This window comes from Ceratosolen solmsi, unplaced genomic scaffold (genome assembly GCF_000503995.2).
Source record: "Ceratosolen solmsi marchali unplaced genomic scaffold, CerSol_1.0 scaffold13, whole genome shotgun sequence".
In the NCBI taxonomy this organism is placed as follows: domain Eukaryota; kingdom Metazoa; phylum Arthropoda; class Insecta; order Hymenoptera; family Agaonidae; genus Ceratosolen; species Ceratosolen solmsi.
The window spans coordinates 4261230-4279920 of record NW_011948418.1 but is presented as its reverse complement, the minus strand read 5'-3'; the positions used below and the strand labels follow the sequence as shown (position 1 = coordinate 4279920).

Sequence of the window (18691 nt, the reverse complement as noted above, 5' to 3'; positions counted from 1 at the left end):
ACCTCGAAGCGCTGCTCGCCGGGGCCTTGGCTCTATTTTCCCCCGCCGCCACTTGTACGCGAGAGAAATCGAGTGCCGTAGGGAGGGAAAGCAAACAGAAAGCAGAAGCCAGCGGGAGGACCCTGGGAATTCCTTTTGAGCGTTTTCCTTTTCAGGATGCTATCGCACAGTCGTAGCGGACGCCAAAGGAAGGGAGGAGGGAACCTGTGCTGGAAAATCTGGTCCGTCTGTTGCGTTACGCTGCTGTTTTTTTTCCTTGGTTTTTTGGGGCGGGGGCCGAGGGGCCGGCGGCACTGCACGAATGACATTGCTAGTAAGTGATATAACGGCGGCGGGTATTTTTGGTTTTCGTAATTGCCCACTGATGTACGGTCACAAATCACATTTTCAAGCCGACACGTTCCCTTTCATGTCTGCCTCGCGACGTTTCTTTATAATTCCACGGCATAAGCGCGCAATTTACATGCGTCCGAAGTTTCATATTTACATAAAAATAAGAGCTCATCCTACATTTGATCACCCGACTATTTATCTGCATATGTCTCGCAGACACGCTCCTTCGACTGGAAAATTATCCAATTCACATGTAAAAAAAAAAAACTAAAAAAAAACTAAAAAAAAAAACAAAAAAAACGAAAGAAAAGAAACAAAATTAAAAATCCAATTATTATCCGTTCAAACGATATTGGAGCCTCCTCGAAAGAAAATGCAACCAAACACTTTTAATTAGCCTTGTCGATACTCTAACTCGAAATCAACAATTAACTAACGATCTGTCCCGTTATCCCAGCGATAATTACACATCCCACATTTGATAAATTTTCATTGGTCATGCGCAGCCGATGCCAAGATCAGCATTGTCAGCGCCACTCGCGGTATATTCGTCTCCTCCTCCTCCTCCCCTCTCTATCACGCCCCCACCCCACTAATTATACCACTAGCCCATAAAGCCTATTAAGATTTGTATTAACACGATCGAACGTATATTGTTATTGTATATTGCAGGGTACCATTACCATACGGACACGCATCCTCGATGATCCCGATGAGGAGGCAGAGCATACGTTGTCATTTCCGCAAGGGCATCGATTGGTGCAGCTGGAAGCTTATTGCGATTGTCGTCATAATGGTCGCACTCTGCTTAGTTGCAGCGCTTACATACGTAGCAGGTAAATAGCCTCACGCTAAAGAAAGTCGCTAGCGCATTCTTAACAATAGCAATTCGCACGCGCACTTGAGCCATTATTAACTTAATGGCCACTCGGCGGCCAATGTCACTTTCTTCGCTCGTTCAGCAAAGCTCTTTACGGCGCGTAATGCCGAGCTTATTATGAAATGCAAAGGGCCGGGCTACCGAGTGGCATGAACATTGAGTTTCGAAAATTCTCGAGCCCTTTAAATAATGGCGAGCTCGATTATTATTATGATTAACGGCACCGAGCCATACAAACACTGCACTTTAAACTCTCCTCATTCCTTCGCATTGCGTTTCAGCATCGAACATGGTGAACTGGTACCAGGGCACAAAAGCTTGTACCGTACTGGTGGGCGACGGCGCGGACGGCAAGACCTCCCAGGACACCGCGAAGAACAGCACCGCGTCGTCGCCATCGAGCTCGGCGAGCTCGGGTGGCAAGCGCCAGCAGTCCAATTCTGGAGGTAACTTAGCCAGCGCCGCTTTATCGCGTAAACGTAGGGACGCGCAAGGGCATGATGACGATTTTAATGATTCTTTGGAGTTGCATGATGGCATAACTTTGGTGGCGATGTTGCACGGGAGGACGGAGGAAATGATCGTCGATGTGGAAACGACCATTTCCTCGTCGGACACTAACTCGCGCTCCACTATTTTCAATAACAATAATATTAATATTAATAGTAATGGTAATAGTAATGGTAATGGTAGCAGTAATAGTAATAAGAATAACAACAGCGACTACGACAACGACAACGACAACGACAACGACAAGGACAACGACAACGACAACGACTATGATAGTAACGATAATAAATCGTCGTCGTCAGCGTCCGTCTTATCGGTTGACGACGATGACATTGGCGCTACTGTCGACTCTTTTCTTGATCGCGCGACTTTCGATTCGGACACGAGTACCACTATCGCTACTACTTTATCTTCCGATGATCTCGAAATTTCAATTATGGATTATCACAAGAATGACGACGCTTTTCATACAACGATACGTAACAATGTTGATGTTACAACGGATATCATTGGCGGCGTAGTCAGCGGTGGGGATCTTGAGAGATCGAGCGAAAGTAGCGATGAGGAGACCATCGAATCGATTGTCGCAACTTCCACGATTGACTATACATTAATTACGGAATTGCGCTCGTATACCGACGTTTCGGCAAACGATAAGGATTTAGCCGAAGGTCGGACATATTTGCAAGCTACCGAAGCGCCGGATAAGATCACCACGACGATCCCACTGGAAGATTTAACGGAGAACGGTGAGCGCACTCTCCACGAGGAGAAAAATCCCATTACCGACACTACGACCATGGCAAACGAAGTCAAGAGTGGTGACAACGACGACAAAATCGATAGGACCTTGTCGTTTACGAAGGAAATTGATCGTGAAGTTATCCTCGCGGACGAGGCTGTGGCTCGTTCATCCGACGAGTTGCAAAGCGACTTTCCCGGTCCGTTCAATTTTTACGCTGCTGATGGCTTAGAGATCGTGAAACTCGTTAGCCAAGTGACAACGTCCGATCCATTAAAGTATGCCAAAACTAAGGATGCCTCATATTCCTATAATGAGATCAAATTTGATTTCGAAGACAATAGCTCGTACGAGGACGACGAGAGGGAGCTTAAGGAGCTCATGAAGAGGCCCGACAAGCGTGAATTCTTTCGTAAATTCGACGAGAAATTTCGCGTTATTAACAATGACAATTCCAAAACCAAGATTATTAGCAGACCCATCGAGGTACCTGAGAATGACTTGCGCTACCTGACCAATTCCATAAGCGATATCGTACGCCAATCAAATCGCAGCAACGCATTAGAAGCCGCACCTCGCGGCATTCCCAATCCCAAAGATAATGTCAACGTCTTCGATCGATTGGATAATCGCACACCAACGACGACCACGACCACGACCTTCGCCACCACCGTCAACGCTACCGGTCATCCGCCCAATTATTCGCCGTACCAAGAGGAAGCCGAAGCGCCCTCGTCGAGTCATCGTATCGACGTGATCGAGGTGCCCCTTCATCATGACGCGAAAATCGAAAACGATCCGGGGACCAGCAGCCCACGAGTCCTGCTTAACGTGACGATAGCCGCGACCGGCGCGGACTCCTCGAGCGCAAAGACCCTCTATACCCTCTCGGTTACACTGCCTACGGACGCTGACGCCTCCTCCATCAACATCAACGTCACGCCAGGCAGCGCCGACAAAGCATCAACGTGTAAAACCGAGGAGGGAGACGGGGCGCGCGACACCGATCCCCGACCCATCGAGACGTCGCTCAAGAGTATCGAGAAGTCGCTCGGCTCGATCGAGAGGACGCTCGGGATCGCCCTCGAAACATCCGAGGACGCTGTCGTCAGGATGCTCAAACCCGTGAAGGGGGCGGTACCGTCGTCGCTGCCGCCTCCCCCGCGACCTCCCGAGCAGCCGCCCTTTTGGGGTGGGGGTGAGTGCGAGTGCTCCTGCCCGTGCATGGAGGCGGTGGCGCCGGTCTCGGCCGAGCCCGGCACTAACGATTTCGCCGATGCTGTCGATCTCTTTGACGAGCCCCTCGTCAATGAGGAGGACACGACTACCCAAGCGGGGACCGCGGGCACGGCGACGTCGCCTAGGGAGGAAGAGGAGGATGAGAAGGGCGACCTCGATACGACGGGCTGCGTGGCTCCGACGACGGCCTTGCCCCCTGAGCCCGTTATTTTGATTCTCGAAGGTGAGAGAGCGACGCAATCGTGATGGGCCGACGACGTCGCCGATCTCTCTAGTGGCATCATCGATGATGATTTTTCGCTCGCGCGAAGGATTACGTTGCGCTGCCACGATGGTTAATCAAGCGGCTCAACGCTATCCTTCCCTAGCCTGAATTATTTTTAATTTCCTTTACGTCACACTGGCGGAGGGAGGTATCGTTTTCTTCCTATCACAGTCTGCGCTGCCATTCACTGGGTATCGCGAAAAGTTCAATGAGTTTTCATCGATAAGGAAGTTTTGCCACGATATTATGATGGCTATTGTTACGCTCGGAGTGAACAACAGTTTGCCATGAAATTCATTTATTCGTTTTATTCTTATAAAGACTTTTTTCTTCTTTTTATATATAAAATCTACTCCAATATATTTACTCTTCTCCCCCTTTGAATTGAATATGCATTTGTTTTTGCTAATTTATCGGACATTATGACGATAAATGTTATTTGCAATGTTTTTAATCTCTTGAGCTATACTTAAACTTTTGACGGGAGTGAAAGAAAACAAAAGAAAAGAACAGAAAAGAAAAAGAAAATGTTACCAGCCCCAAAAGTGCCACGACGTAAATGAAGTGAAAAATTAATTTTGTAATCAGCACGAGGTGTCTATTAGTCACTGCAAGTATACGGAAGAAGACATAATATTTTCATTTTATTCTACGCCAATTAATCGAGCGACGACTAATCTTACTAATAATGCAATTTCACAAATTATCACCAAGCGTTACACTAAAACTACTACCAACTAATGCTTGTAATTAACGCTAAAATTTTATTTTGCTTCGATTTTGTGACGAGACAGAACTCAGTGTGCGAATGATTTAATTCTTATTTATTCTTTATACTTTTAAGTGTAAATTATTTAAGCACAGATGCGAATGATTGCGATTATAGTATGGCCAATGATACATAAATTGTACATAAAGACATAAAATACATGAAAATTCCAGGAGGCATTATAAGAAAAATATCTTCTTTATTGTTCGACGTGTTCGAGTAACTGATCGAACGAGTTATTAAGTGCGATCTTATTGTTCCGGATGCTTGAAAATTGCTTAACGAACCACCTCCCTACAATTCCTTCGTTATTCTTATTCCCTTTTTAGCTCTCATTTATATTTTGAATTTTTTTTTCTCTCCCCTTCGATCACCTTTCTTTTTATCTCCATTTTTCCTTTTCCTGCGCAGATATACATCGATTTGTAAATATGTGTCGCAGTTTAACGTTTCTGAAACTCTAAATGACTCATGGACAAGGAGAGCGATCATATTTCATTAAAGGGAAACAAACTTACATCTTCTGGCTCATTTTAAAATTCTTAAGTTCTGAGAATGTTTTATGTTAGCATTTGGGGTGAGCATTGCTTTCAAAAAAAAAAAAACAAAAAAAAGAATTAAAAAAGAAGATAAAAATAAATGGTCAGTCCGAAACACTTAGAAAGTCGATGAGTAAAGAAGAGTGAAAGCGAGTGAGACTGAGGGTGCGTGTGTCCGTGTGTACGTGTGTGCGGGCGTGGGCGTGGGCGTGAGAGGGAAAGGTCCATAAGCTTATAAGAAAACAAGAGCATAGCTTGATTTTTACTTGTTCGCCTCGCTTGCAACGCAAGCCAACTCGAACGAGCGCCATTAACGCCATAATAATCTTGTCCCGACAGGTGGCAGAACGTTCCCGGCGCGCTCCTTCCCACCGGACGGCACGACTTTCGCACAGGTATCCTTGGGTCAACGCCTCAACAAGGAGATACCGGCTTATAGTTACTGGAACATGCAGTTCTACCAATCGGAGCCGGCCTACGTGAGATTCGACTACAACATACCACGGGGCGCGAGCATCGGTGTTTACGCGCGGAGGAACGCGCTGCCGACTCACACGCAGTACGACCTCCTGGAGGTGCTAAGCGGCTTTAAGGCAAGGACCACCAGAGCCTCGCACGTAAGTAACCCTCATCTTACATCAGGGTAGTGTAATTCAGTATAAGTGTGCAAACGGCCCGTTTCGCGGCGTTTACAAATGCGCGTTGACGGGGTGGCATCGACGGTGCCATCTCCGAACCAACTTCGGTCGCGGAGACAAATATTAATCACTTAATACGTTCATTCGCTCCACAGCAGCCATCGATAAAGAAGGAGGTGACGCACTACATGGAGCCGGGACACTGGTTCCTCTCGCTATACAACGACGACGGAGATCCCCAGGAGGTGAGCTTCATCGCCGTCATCGCCGAGGACATGACGCACAACTGTCCCAACGGTTGCAGCGGTAAGGGCGAGTGCCTCCTTGGTCACTGCCAATGCAATCCGGGCTTCGGCGGTGAGGACTGCAGCGAAAGCGTCTGTCCGGTGCTCTGCAGTCAACGGGGCGAATACATCAACGGCGAGTGCCAGTGCAATCCTGGATGGAAAGGTAATTAATGGAAATTGTCCCATTATCCATTTGCATTGCTTGTAATGTTGGGTAAAGCAACTCCCACTGATCATCAGCTGATTAACTCGGCCTATACGGCCGATTGCCGTAGAGTCGGCTACGGGAGCAATAATAAATGTTCGGTGCGAGAGCGACTCACAGGATGAAAGTGCACTTCTTAACGTATGATCATTCCTCTTTACGATCGCCTTGTGCTCGTACAGGTAAGGAGTGCTCGCTGCGCCACGACGAGTGCGAGGTGCCGGACTGCAACGGACACGGGCACTGCACCAACGGCAAGTGCAACTGCGTCCGCGGTTACAAGGGCAAGTTCTGCGAGGAGGTCGACTGCCCGCACCCGACCTGCTCCGGTCACGGCTTCTGCGCCGAGGGCACCTGCATCTGCAAGAAGGGCTGGAAGGGCACGGACTGCAGCCAGACCGACAAAGAGGCCCTCCAGTGCCTGCCCGGTTGTAGCGGGCACGGGAACTTTGACCTCGAGACGCAGACGTGTCTTTGCGAGCCCATGTGGTCCGGTGATGACTGCTCGAAAGGTGAGTGTCGCCCACTGACCTCGTCGTCGTCGTCATCGTCATCCCTTATTAGAAAAAGAAAGAAAAAGATAAATAATAATCCCCCCGATCGCTACCCAACTAACGACTCGTTCGATACCTACCCAGAGCTCTGCGACAAGGACTGCGGTGCCCACGGACACTGCGTCGACGACGCCTGCGACTGCCTGCCCGGCTGGTCCGGCGAGCTCTGCAATCTCAAACAGTGCGACCCCCGGTGCAACGAGCACGGCCAATGCAAGAACGGCACTTGCCTCTGCGTCACCGGCTGGAACGGCCGACACTGCACCATGGAGGGCTGCCCGAACTCTTGCTCCGGCCACGGCCAGTGCAAGGTCAACGGGGACGCTCAATGGGAATGTAGGTGCTACGACGGCTGGAACGGCAAGGACTGCAGCGTGCACCTGGAGCAGGACTGCGCCGACGGCCGAGACAACGACAAGGGTACGCCAACACCCCCAAATCCTTTAGCGCCCGTTAACCTCGTATCATCGTCCTGCCCCCGCTCACTATACCGCACTATACCTCATTATACCTCGCCCTCGCAATCGCTCCTGGCCCATTGCCACCCCGGCGACCTTAATAAGACGTGCGTTCGCATTGCAGACGGCCTCGTGGACTGCGCCGACCCGGAGTGCTGCTCGAGCAGCGTCTGCCGGAGCAGTCAGCTCTGCGTCTCGGCGCCCAAACCCATCGACATTCTGCTGAGGAAACAGCCGCCCGCGATCACGGCTTCGTTCTTCGAGAGAATGAAATTCTTGATTGACGACGGTAGTCTGCAGAACTATGCCCGTCAAGAGACCTTTAACGAGAGGTAGGCTTTTCCATTTTCCTCCCCGGTACTTTTACAGCTCGCGACTTAACTTAACGGGCTTGTCTCTGGCCAACTTGCCCCTGACATTTTAACATTTCTAAATGATTAATTAAGCTGCATTGCAGTACTACTGCTAAGGGGCATTCGACGTAAGCCAGCGTAGGTGTATGTAAATTGCCAATGGCAATGCTGACGAAATAGTGTCGATGATGACGAAGGGTGCGCGCAGCCACTGAGATCCTATGAACGGAAACGAAAGTGAATAAGCCTTTGAGCAATCGATAATCTTTATGTAAAGACGAAAGAAATATTTCTGCGTTGTTGTGACCTCTGTGACATCACATCCCAAAACTTTTGTTAACATATGTTTTGTATAAAGTACGTGTGCGCGAATGTATGCCCTGCACCACCTTCCCCCTTCAATATTTTCTTCATTACTCCATTTTTCTGTTTTATCCCTAATCGTATGCATTCCTATACATACACCCGTACGCACCCAACCAACCGCCCAGGAAGCGCGCGTGAGTGGGTTGGTGCGTGCGAGCGTGTATGTTGTTATACGCATACGTATGTGAGTATGCGTGTAAGTGCGCATATGCATACATACACGTCGCTGTTCAGTTCTCTAACGTGGACTGTCGTCATGTTATTTCATGTTGGTTATCTCATATTGTACTCCAATCCCATAAGAATCCTATTTTTAATTATAAACAAACAAACAATAGAAAAGAAAAGAAAAAGATATAAACAAAAAAAAAAAAAAAAAATCATTATTTACTTATTTATTTATTTATTTATTATTTTGTTTTTTCGTATAAAATTTCATTACTAAAAGAGACATTTTGTCATTTGTTTCTATCTCTTCATCTCTGACTCGCATCTCAACTATCCTAAAAAACACATCATTCTAACTGGGCTCTGTTTTGTCCATGCTGCTCGATCAGTGTGTTCTGGAATCACTTCAACACAAGGTAAGACTGTAAGCAAAAACAAAACAAAAACAAAAACCAAAAAAAAAAAAACGAAGAGAATGATACTAAGAGCACAGCCTGTTATCCTTTTTTGAGATCTACATTTTGTTTAATTTCATTAGAAAATGAAGTAACCAGACATTTTGATTTTGTATATTTGAACATCCAACCCTCTATGTTTGTTTTCGTTTATATTATTTGAGCAGCTTTTACCTTCTTTTTTTTTATTATTTCATTACCAATGTTTTTCTTGGATTCTCATTGCAAGAAGAGTGACGTATTGTATTGTAGTTTGTGCTACAAAATATAATAGCTTTTATATATATATATATCTATGTTTCAAAATTTGTACACACTTTTCTATGTATTTATGTGTTTTTATGTTCTGCATTTGTGATGTTTATTCCTTGCATTAGTTAATCATCGCGTTTGTGCCTGTCTGTATGCGCGTGTACGTGTTTGTGTGCGTGTTGCGTGTACGTGGTGTGAGAGTGCTCATGTGTGCGCGTGCTTAAAGGCCTGAAAAACCTTTAAAATATCTGTGTCGTATTAGTTGATTAGTGATAACAGATTTTCCATTTTTTTATTTTATTTTCTTTTTTTTTTCTTTCTTTTTTTTCATTTTTTTTTCCTTTTTTTCCCTTTTTCCCCCTTTTTTCTTTCCTTTTTTTTTTCTTTTTTATACAAAACGTTTGCCCTCATACCGCAAAGCCGTACATAGTTGTTTCGTTGCATGGTTCAGTTTTCCTTATAAATCCTACGTTGTGTTCCGTGAATTTTTTTGTTGAGCATCAAAACTATCTTTGTGTTACATCAATTGACGAACGAGACTTTTATTTGTTGAAAAAAGAAAAAAGAAAAAAAAAAGAAAGACAATTGAATCACTCTTAATTAACCTTTATTGACAATTTATTACTTACTCTTTGATAAACGTAATTTATAAAATTTATTAATGATTATTTTTATAAAATAATTTAAATTCTATTAATAAGTTTTAAGCATGCGCAATTAGTATAATTATATAACGTTCTTTATTTCAATGAGAAAAAATAAAAGAAAAATATCTCACAAATTTACAAAATTGGCTATTTGCATATCAATTTTGTAAAAGCACTCACTCTATTAATAATCATTTGGTGATTGAGGAGAAAAAAAATTGTCTAATTAGTGATTTAATTGAACAGTAATATGACGGATATTAAATACGTTATTTTTATTAGAATAACATTAGTATACAATAATATACTGAAACGTTAGTATATACAAAGGCAAACTCATCATTGAATTCAATATCTTGAAGATAAAAAATATTATTGCTAATGTATTGGCCTATTTAAAAAAAATAAATAAATAAATAGATAAATCTATAAACCGAATGAACAGTACAAAAGAGTCAAATTTCTTTACGATAAATTTGGCGAATAAAAACTTATGCGAAGACCTATAAAAATTCATATGCAAATTTCCTACGTAAAGACGGACCATTGAGAGAAGTTTTTAAAGTTGAAATGATTATTAACGATTAATCATGCATCTGATGAATTAATTAAAAAAACGAACGATCCTATTCGTTTCATTATCAAAATTATAATAAATAAATACAATATTTTTAATATAACAAGTTATTTATTAATATGTGAAATATTAGGAAGTAGATTGAGGAAGAACATGAGCGTTTCTCTTTTGCAAAAGGGCTGCTTTATCCGATAGTTGGTAATAATTAGTTTCGGCATACAGTTTTAAAGTTTAAAACTTTTAGGATGAAATTCCATTACCTACTAAACTAACATTTAATATGAATACTTTAAGTTTTGCAATCAATTAATCCACTTCATAATTATTAATTGATTTAATTATTTATATCGTCGACGCTGAAAGAAACACTTAAAACTTCATACAAATTTACGATAGTATTAATTGAGTTATTATATATACATACAAATATTCAAATGGAGGATTTTAGAAATTAATCATTGAATAAAATAATTAGATATAGAATTATGACAATTTCATAATTGTGTTGTTCCCGTTGTGTAGTTGAAGAAATAATAGCTCCATTCCTTCCAATTATTAAATTGAATAAAAGCGATATTTATTTCGATTCAATTATTAATAATAAATAAAAGAACCATTAGAACGAAATATCGTTTTAAATAACTTTTGACGAGATTTAACATCTATTACTAAATAATACTTCTCTCAGTGAAGTCAGCAGAACGAAGAGTATTTTGAAAAATTACCAGTTATTTCTTACGTAGTACATGAATTTATTCTTTTACGTTTTGTTTTCATTTCTCGAATCAGTTCATGCTAAAAGTAATTATTATTCTTACCATTATTATCATAAGTACTACTATTACTACTACTACTACTATCAATTATTATTATTATTATTATTATTATTATTATTATATTTATATTGTTGTTATCATCATCATCCTATTATTTATAAATAATTAATTTTTATTTTATTTTTAAAAAATATTTGTTTATAAATAGAAAATGAGGGGACAAAAAACAATTTTAATTAGTACACACGATATGGAAGAAGCCGATATCCTTGGAGATAGAATTGCGATAATGCATATGGGTCATTTAAAGAGCTATGGAACATCTATGTTTTTAAAAAAATTATTAGGTAAAAATTAATATCTTTCTTATTATTATTATTATTATTATTATTATTATTATTATTATTATTATTATTATTATTATTATTATTATTATTATTATTATTATTATTACACCGAGTAGTTTTTTGTATGAACGTGATTCTACGCACGAAAGCGTAATGCAACGCGGACCCGAATATCTCACGACGAATTTCCCATAGCGAGTTCGCATCAAGTGAAAAATCAACTTTCTCCTTTACCGTACTCTCTTATTATACAATACAACAACGTACAGCCAATGTATCTTATATCCCCATTAGTGAAATGAGGAACTGCCGTTAGCCCTTGAAGGGCAGCGTCATCACACCGACCATAAGTGACGGCACTTTCACCCCGGGCGACGGCCGGGTTATCGTCTCTCTATTTATGGTTATTTCTAAATAATGCATCGTACGGTCAGGCGAGTTGATTATTCATCCGCTTTGGGTAAATTCTGGAGTGGCACTCGGGCCACGGTCAAGCCAAAACCCCCGGTTAATAAAATATTTTACCTCGCTTCCGTAGTCGCTCAGCAGTGGTTCGTGGTCGCGTGGTCACCTCCTTGGGGATGGGCCTGATGGGTGTGCGCGTGAGCACGAGCACACCCCAGGAGGGCTTCACTCTCACGCGCGACGACGGCTGGTTCGACCTCCTGGTGAACGGCGGCGGCGCCGTCACTCTTCAGTTCGGCAGATCACCGTTCAAGCCCCAAAGCCACATCGTCTTCGTGCCCTGGAACGAGGTAAGTCAGGCTTTTCGAAACTTTCCAAATTTTTCCAACCTTTCAATCAACGATAAATAATGGCGCTCAAAACATCCAACCCATAATACAATATTTTGCCGTAATAATAAATTATTCGTTGCTTGTGCAACCGATGAAAATTGCATCGGCACTGCACGTACACCGATAATATGCAATTTCACACGACGCTCGGCTACATTTCGCTCATCGTCAGCAAATACGCCATGTAGCGATAGAGCACCCCGGTCGTCCACTCGAACTCAAATTCAAACTAAAACTAATGCTGACGACGCCCACGCAAAACAGGTCGTAATAATCAACAAAATCGTCATGAGCACGGCGGACGAGAAACCGCCGATCCACGTGATCCATTCGTGCGCGGCTCACGACTACGACCTCATGAAGCCCGTCGTTCTCGCTACCTGGAAACACGGCTTCCAGGGCGCCTGTCCCGATAAGAGCGCCATCCTCGCCGAGTCTCAGGTCGTTCAAGAGAGCCTCCAGATACCGGGCACCGGACTCAACCTCGTCTACCATAGCTCCAGAGCCGCGGGCTACCTCTCGACCATCCAACTCCAATTGACCCCCGAGGTCATACCACCGACCCTCAATTTAATCCACCTGAGGATCACGATCGAGGGCATCCTCTTCGAGAAAACTTTCGAAGCCGATCCGGTGATTAAGGTAATAATCGACTAATTATTATAATCCTCGTGCGCGACAAAGTAGTCAAAAAGTAAACAAAGTAGTTCAAAATTCAATCAATAAACAATGTCGGGAACGCGTTCGTTGCAGTTCACCTACGCCTGGAATCGGCTCAATGTCTACCGGCAGCGCGTCTACGGCGTGACGACGGCAATGGTGAAGGTCGGCTACGAGTACAGCGACTGCAAGGACGTGATCTGGGACGTGCAGACGACCAAGCTTAGCGGCCACGACATGTCGATTTCCGAAGTGGGTGGCTGGAACCTCGACATCCACCACCGCTACAACTTTCACGAGGGCATACTGCAAAAGGGCGACGGCTCCAACATCTACCTGAAGCACAAGCCCCGTGTAATCCTAACGACGATGGGTGATGGCCACCAGAGACCTCTCGACTGCTTCGACTGCGACGGGCAGGCCTCGAAGCAGAGGCTCCTGGCGCCCGTGGCACTCGCCACTGCCTCCGACGGCTCGATTTTCGTCGGCGACTTCAATCTCGTGAGGAAGATCTTGGTCGACGGCACCGTCCGAACCATCGTGCGCCTAAAGTGAGTAGCATTCTCGAAAGCCTCGCGCTACCGTCGTGGCCGATAGCGGAGCTTTGACGGACTACTCGCGAGCCCGATTAAATACCGAATAATATATCGGAAACTTTGTTGATGCACACAGCGCCACCCGTGTCTCCTACCGCTACCACATAGCCCTGAGCCCGCTGGACGGCTCGCTTTACATCAGCGACCCGGAGTGCCATCAGATAATTCGCGTACGCAACACAACGGACTACTCGGACCCGGAACACAACTGGGAGACGGTCGTCGGCTCGGGCGAGCGCTGTCTGCCCGGCGACGAGGCTCACTGCGGCGACGGAGCCCTCGCCCGCGACGCCAAGCTCGCCTACCCCAAGGGCGTGGCCATCTCCGCTGACAACGTCCTCTATTTTGCCGACGGCACCAACATTCGCATGGTGGATAGGGACGGCATCATCACGACCATAATTGGCAATCACATGCACAAATCGCACTGGAAACCGATACCCTGCGAAGGCACCCTCAACGTCGAGGAGGTGCACCTACGCTGGCCCACGGAATTAGGTAAGCACGAGCAGGTGGAGGAGAAGGAAGAGAACGACGACGAGACACCCATGAACAATCTACCCCCGATCCCGACTATCCGAACCTCGGGCTAAATTAATTCTCGATTCCGCATTACAGCCATCAATCCCCTGGACAATTCGCTCCACATGATCGACGACCACATGGTTCTCCAGCTGGCTCCGGATGGGCGGGTGAAGGTCGTGGCCGGTCGGCCCCTCCACTGTGCCTCACCCTCCTCGACTTTCGACACGGAGCTCGCGACTCACGCGACCCTCGTTGTGCCACAGAGCGTGGCCTTCGGACCCTCGGGCGACCTCTACATTGCCGAGAGCGACTCCCAGAGGATCAATCGCGTCCGGGTAATCGGGACCGACGGCAAGATATCGGCCTACGCCGGCGCCGAGTCCAAGTGTAATTGCCTCGAGCGGGGCTGCGACTGCTTCGAAGCCGACCACTACTTGGCCTCCACCTCCAAGTTCAATACGATCTCGGCAGTCGCCGTCAGTCCCGACGGCGTCGTGCACATCGGCGATCAAGCGAATTACAGGTACTTACACTTTCACTTCCAGCTACTCAATCCGCCTGTATTTAACGTTCAACGTGCACACTTCCACCACGACGTAATAAAAGAATTTTGCACATTAACATTATTTTGTCCCTCCTCATCTTGCTCCAGAATACGCTCAGTTATGGCCAGTATCCCGGATGCGAGCGGCGCGCGCGAGTACGAGATCTACTCACCGGACACGCAGGAGATCTACGTGTTCAACAGATTCGGCCAGCACATCGCGACGAAGAACATCCTGACGGGCGAGACGATCTACTCCTTCGCCTACAACGTCAATACGAGCAACGGCAAACTGAGTACAGTGACGGACGCAGCCGGCAACAAGGTGTTCTTGCTGCGCGACTACAGCGCCCAGGTTAACTCGATCGAGAACACGAAGGGCCAAAAGTGCCGGCTACGCATGTCGCGCATGAAGCTCCTCCACGAGCTCAGCACACCCGACAATTACAACGTGACGTTCGAGTACCACGAACCGACGGGTCTCCTCAAAACGAAGCTCGACTCGACCGGGCGCAGCTACGTCTACAATTACGACGAATTTGGGCGGCTGACGAGCGCGGTAACGCCCACGGGCAAAGTCATCAGCCTGACGTTCGACCTGAGCCTGAAGGGAGCGACGGTAAGAGTGGGCCAGAACAGCAGGAAGCCCTTATCGATGCTCATCAAGGGTTCGTCGGTCGTAACGAAGATCGGCGAGGCCGAGCAGAGGACGAGCGTGATGGCCGATGGGAGCGTTGGCAGGATGACGCCCTGGTCGCACACCGTCAGCACCGACACGATGCCCTACTCGATCCTCGCGGAGATCGAGCCGCTACTCGGCGAGAGCTATCCGGTCCCGGCCAAGCAGAGGACCGAGATTGCCGGCGACCTGGCCAATCACTTTGAGTGGCGGTACTTCCTGCGTCAAGTCCAAGCCGGTAAAAACAGAGGCGGCGCGACGGCCAAAGCCATTGCCAGGGTACGTATCTTCATTATCGCTCCGATAATTAATTGATGAGCTCACAGGGTCGTAACATCGGTTCGAGCTACCCATCCACCCGCCCACGCGGGCGCACCCACCAGCGCACCCTTAACGTTAAATAAAAACTTGGTTTAATTTGTGGTCGATCAGGTTGGCAGGAAGCTGCGAGTGAACGGGGACGTTCTACTGTCGCTCGAATACGAGAGAGAATCGAACACGGTGGCGGTCTTCAAGGACGATCGCGTGGAGCTCGTGAACGTGACGTACGACAAGACGGCGCGGCCGATCAAGTGGGGACCACGCGACGGGATATTCGCCGGCGTCGAGCTCGAGTACGATCGATTCAGTAGGCTCGTCAGCTGGACGTGGGGCGACATTAGCGAGACCTACGGCTTCGATCAGGCCGGACGCCTCTACGAGATTAAATACAGCGACGGCACGTCCATGGTCTACGCATTCAAGGACATGTTCAGCAGCCTACCACTAAAGGTTACGACGCCGAGGGGTAGCGACTACCTACTGCAATACGACGAGGCCGGGGCACTCCAGTCGCTCACCACCCCAAGGGGACACATACACGCCTTCTCACTCCAGACGTCCCTCGGCTTCTACAAGTACCAGTACTACTCGCCCATGAATCGTCATCCCTACGAAATACTCTACAACGACGATGGTCAGATCCTCGCTAAGGTCTATCCCCATCAGAGCGGCAAGGTCGCTTACGTCTACGACCACAACGGCAAACTGGAGACGACTCTTGCCGGTAAGTCTTTAACGCTCGACCATCGCGATTCATCGTCCCGTTTTTCTTTCATCTCCCCCAGCCCCTCCCTATTAAGCTCGCACGTTAAAGAGTCGAGTACGGGGATTGCGAGTAGACGTCTCAGTGGTGGTGGTGGTTCCGCTGGTAAAGAGAACGAGATGAGAGAACAAACATTGTTGTTACAGGCCAATCGTCAACGCATTACACGTACCAGGAGACGACGTCCCTCGTGCGTAGCATCGATATCAACGAGCCCAACTTCGAGATGCGTGTCGAGTACAAGTACCACGCGGGCATCATTAAAGACGAGAAGATCAAGTACGGAAGCAAGAGCGGCCTTGATAATGCGCACTATCGTTACCAGTACGACGGCAACGCGCGCATATCCGGCATCGACGTCGACGTCAGCGGCAAGCAGCTACAACCCATTCGCTTAAAGTACGACCAGAATCTCGGAGTACTCGAGGGCGTGAACGACCTGCGGATCTACAGGAATTCCTTCAATCGCTCCGTAATGCAGGACTCGAGCAAGCAGTACTTCACCGTCACGGATTACGACGAGCACGGACGCGTGAAGACCATTTTAATGAACATCAGGTCGATGGACGTGTTTAGGATGGAGCTGGAGTACGACAATCGTAACCGTATCAAGATGCGCAAGCTCATGATCGGTAAGTTGTGTAAAGCGGCGACGAGGAGAGCCGGTGGGCCAACTTTTTGGCTCTTCGTATTGACTCGATAACGTTTTTGCAGGAAAAAAAAAAAAAAAAAAAAAAAAAGAATAAATAAATAAAATTAATAAAATAATTTCCTTCCCTACAGGCAAGGACTCGGTCGATAAGAAGGAATGGACGCGCATGGATAAGATCACCTACAACGCGGACGGTCACGTGCTGGAAGTCGCCGACACGGACATCTCGTGGCAATACGCGTACGACGAGAACGGCAATGTTATTGGAGTGACGGAGCGCCTGGAGAAGATCAGCCTTGGCTACGATAGCGGTGATCGCGTTGTCCAATACGGCGACGTCGAGTTCAACTCCTACGATCAGCGGGGCTTTGTTGTGATTCGCGGCGAACACAGGTATCGCTACAACACCCGGGGTCAGCTCATCCACGCGGCCGAGCATAAGCAATTCCAAATATGGTACTACTACGACGACAGGGGCCGACTCGTTGCCTGGAACGACGACCGCGACAACGTCACACAGTTCTTCTACGCGAACCCCAAGACCCCGGACCTCGTGACGCACCTCCACTTCCCCAAGAGTCAGCGAACCTTCAGGTTCCTATACGATTCGCGCGAATTCCTCATGGCCGTGGAGACGTCCGAGCAGAGATTTTACGTGGCCACGGATCAGAACGGCTCGCCCCTTGCCCTTTTCGACACCAATGGCAATCTCTATAAGGAGATGAGGCGGACACCCTTCGGCAAAATCATCAGAGACACGAATCCCGATTTCTATTTGCCGATCGACTTCCACGGCGGCCTCTTCGATCCCAACACGAAGCTCGTCTACCTTAACAAGCGGCTCTACGACCCGACCGTCGGCCAGTGGATGACGCCCGCCTGGGAGCAAATGGCCAACGAGCTCACCACTCCCACGGATATTTTCATCTACCGTTTTCGCAATAACGATCCGATCAATCTCAAGCAAAATGTCGAGTATATGACGGATCTGCCCTCGTGGCTCAAGCTATACGGCTACGACATCGAGGCGATGCTTGGCTCCGAGTATACCAAGCGGATGGTTTATCAGCCGAGCGCCACCATCACGTCGCCCCAGCTGACCCCGGACTTCGGAGTCATGAGCGGCCTCCAGTGCATCGTCGATAGGGTCCATGACAAGTTCTCGGACCTCGGCTTCGTGCCCAAGCCTCTGCTTAAGCTCGAGCCGAAGACGCGGAACCTCCTACCTCGGGTCGCCCATAGACGCGCCGTATTCGGCGAGGGCATCCTTGTCTCGCGCATCGGTGGCCGAGCTCTCGTCAGCGTCGTCGACGGCGTAAACAGCGTCGTCCAGGACGTGATGACCTCCGTGATAAACAATTCGTACTTCCTGCCGCTGCACTTCAGCGTCCATGACCAGGATGTGTTCTACTTCGTTAAGGACAACGCTCTCAAGATACGCGACGACATGGAGGAGCTTCGACGGCTCGGCAGCATGTTCAATGTCTCGACTCACGAGACGACGGAGCACGGCAGTGGGACGTACAAGGAGCTGAGGCTGCACAGTGCCGACGCCGCGGTTGTCATCAGGTACGGGGCCGACCCGGAGCAGGAGCGCCACCGCATCCTCAAGCACGCGCACAAGCGCGCGGTCGAGCGCGCCTGGGAGATCGAGAAGCAATTGGTGGCCACCGGCTTCCAAGGCAGAGGTGACTGGACCAAAGAGGAGAGGGACGAGCTCGTGAGCCGCGGTATAGTCGAGGGCTACGAGGGCGTCGACATTCACAGCGTGCACCGGTACCCCCAGCTCGCCGA

The 18691-nt window shown here is 47.4% G+C and overlaps 1 protein-coding gene across 1 annotated transcript in view; it reads left to right on the top strand.

The window, feature by feature from the left end:
* Positions 1-18691, top strand: part of Ten-m (teneurin transmembrane protein Ten-m) — a 55679-nt gene that overhangs the window by 36383 nt on the left and 605 nt on the right. Inside the window, exons 4-21 of the mRNA XM_011497285.1 lie at positions 1006-1169; positions 1495-1896; positions 2026-3927; positions 5617-5894; positions 6074-6365; positions 6590-6919; positions 7046-7381; positions 7544-7751; positions 8696-8722; positions 11899-12115; positions 12422-12799; positions 12911-13368; positions 13490-13911; positions 14032-14461; positions 14591-15440; positions 15594-16206; positions 16392-16877; positions 17029-18686. Coding sequence (XP_011495587.1) covers positions 1006-1169; positions 1495-1896; positions 2026-3927; positions 5617-5894; positions 6074-6365; positions 6590-6919; positions 7046-7381; positions 7544-7751; positions 8696-8722; positions 11899-12115; positions 12422-12799; positions 12911-13368; positions 13490-13911; positions 14032-14461; positions 14591-15440; positions 15594-16206; positions 16392-16877; positions 17029-18686 — 9451 coding nt within the window. The remainder of the gene's footprint in view (positions 1-1005; positions 1170-1494; positions 1897-2025; positions 3928-5616; positions 5895-6073; positions 6366-6589; positions 6920-7045; positions 7382-7543; positions 7752-8695; positions 8723-11898; positions 12116-12421; positions 12800-12910; positions 13369-13489; positions 13912-14031; positions 14462-14590; positions 15441-15593; positions 16207-16391; positions 16878-17028; positions 18687-18691) is intronic.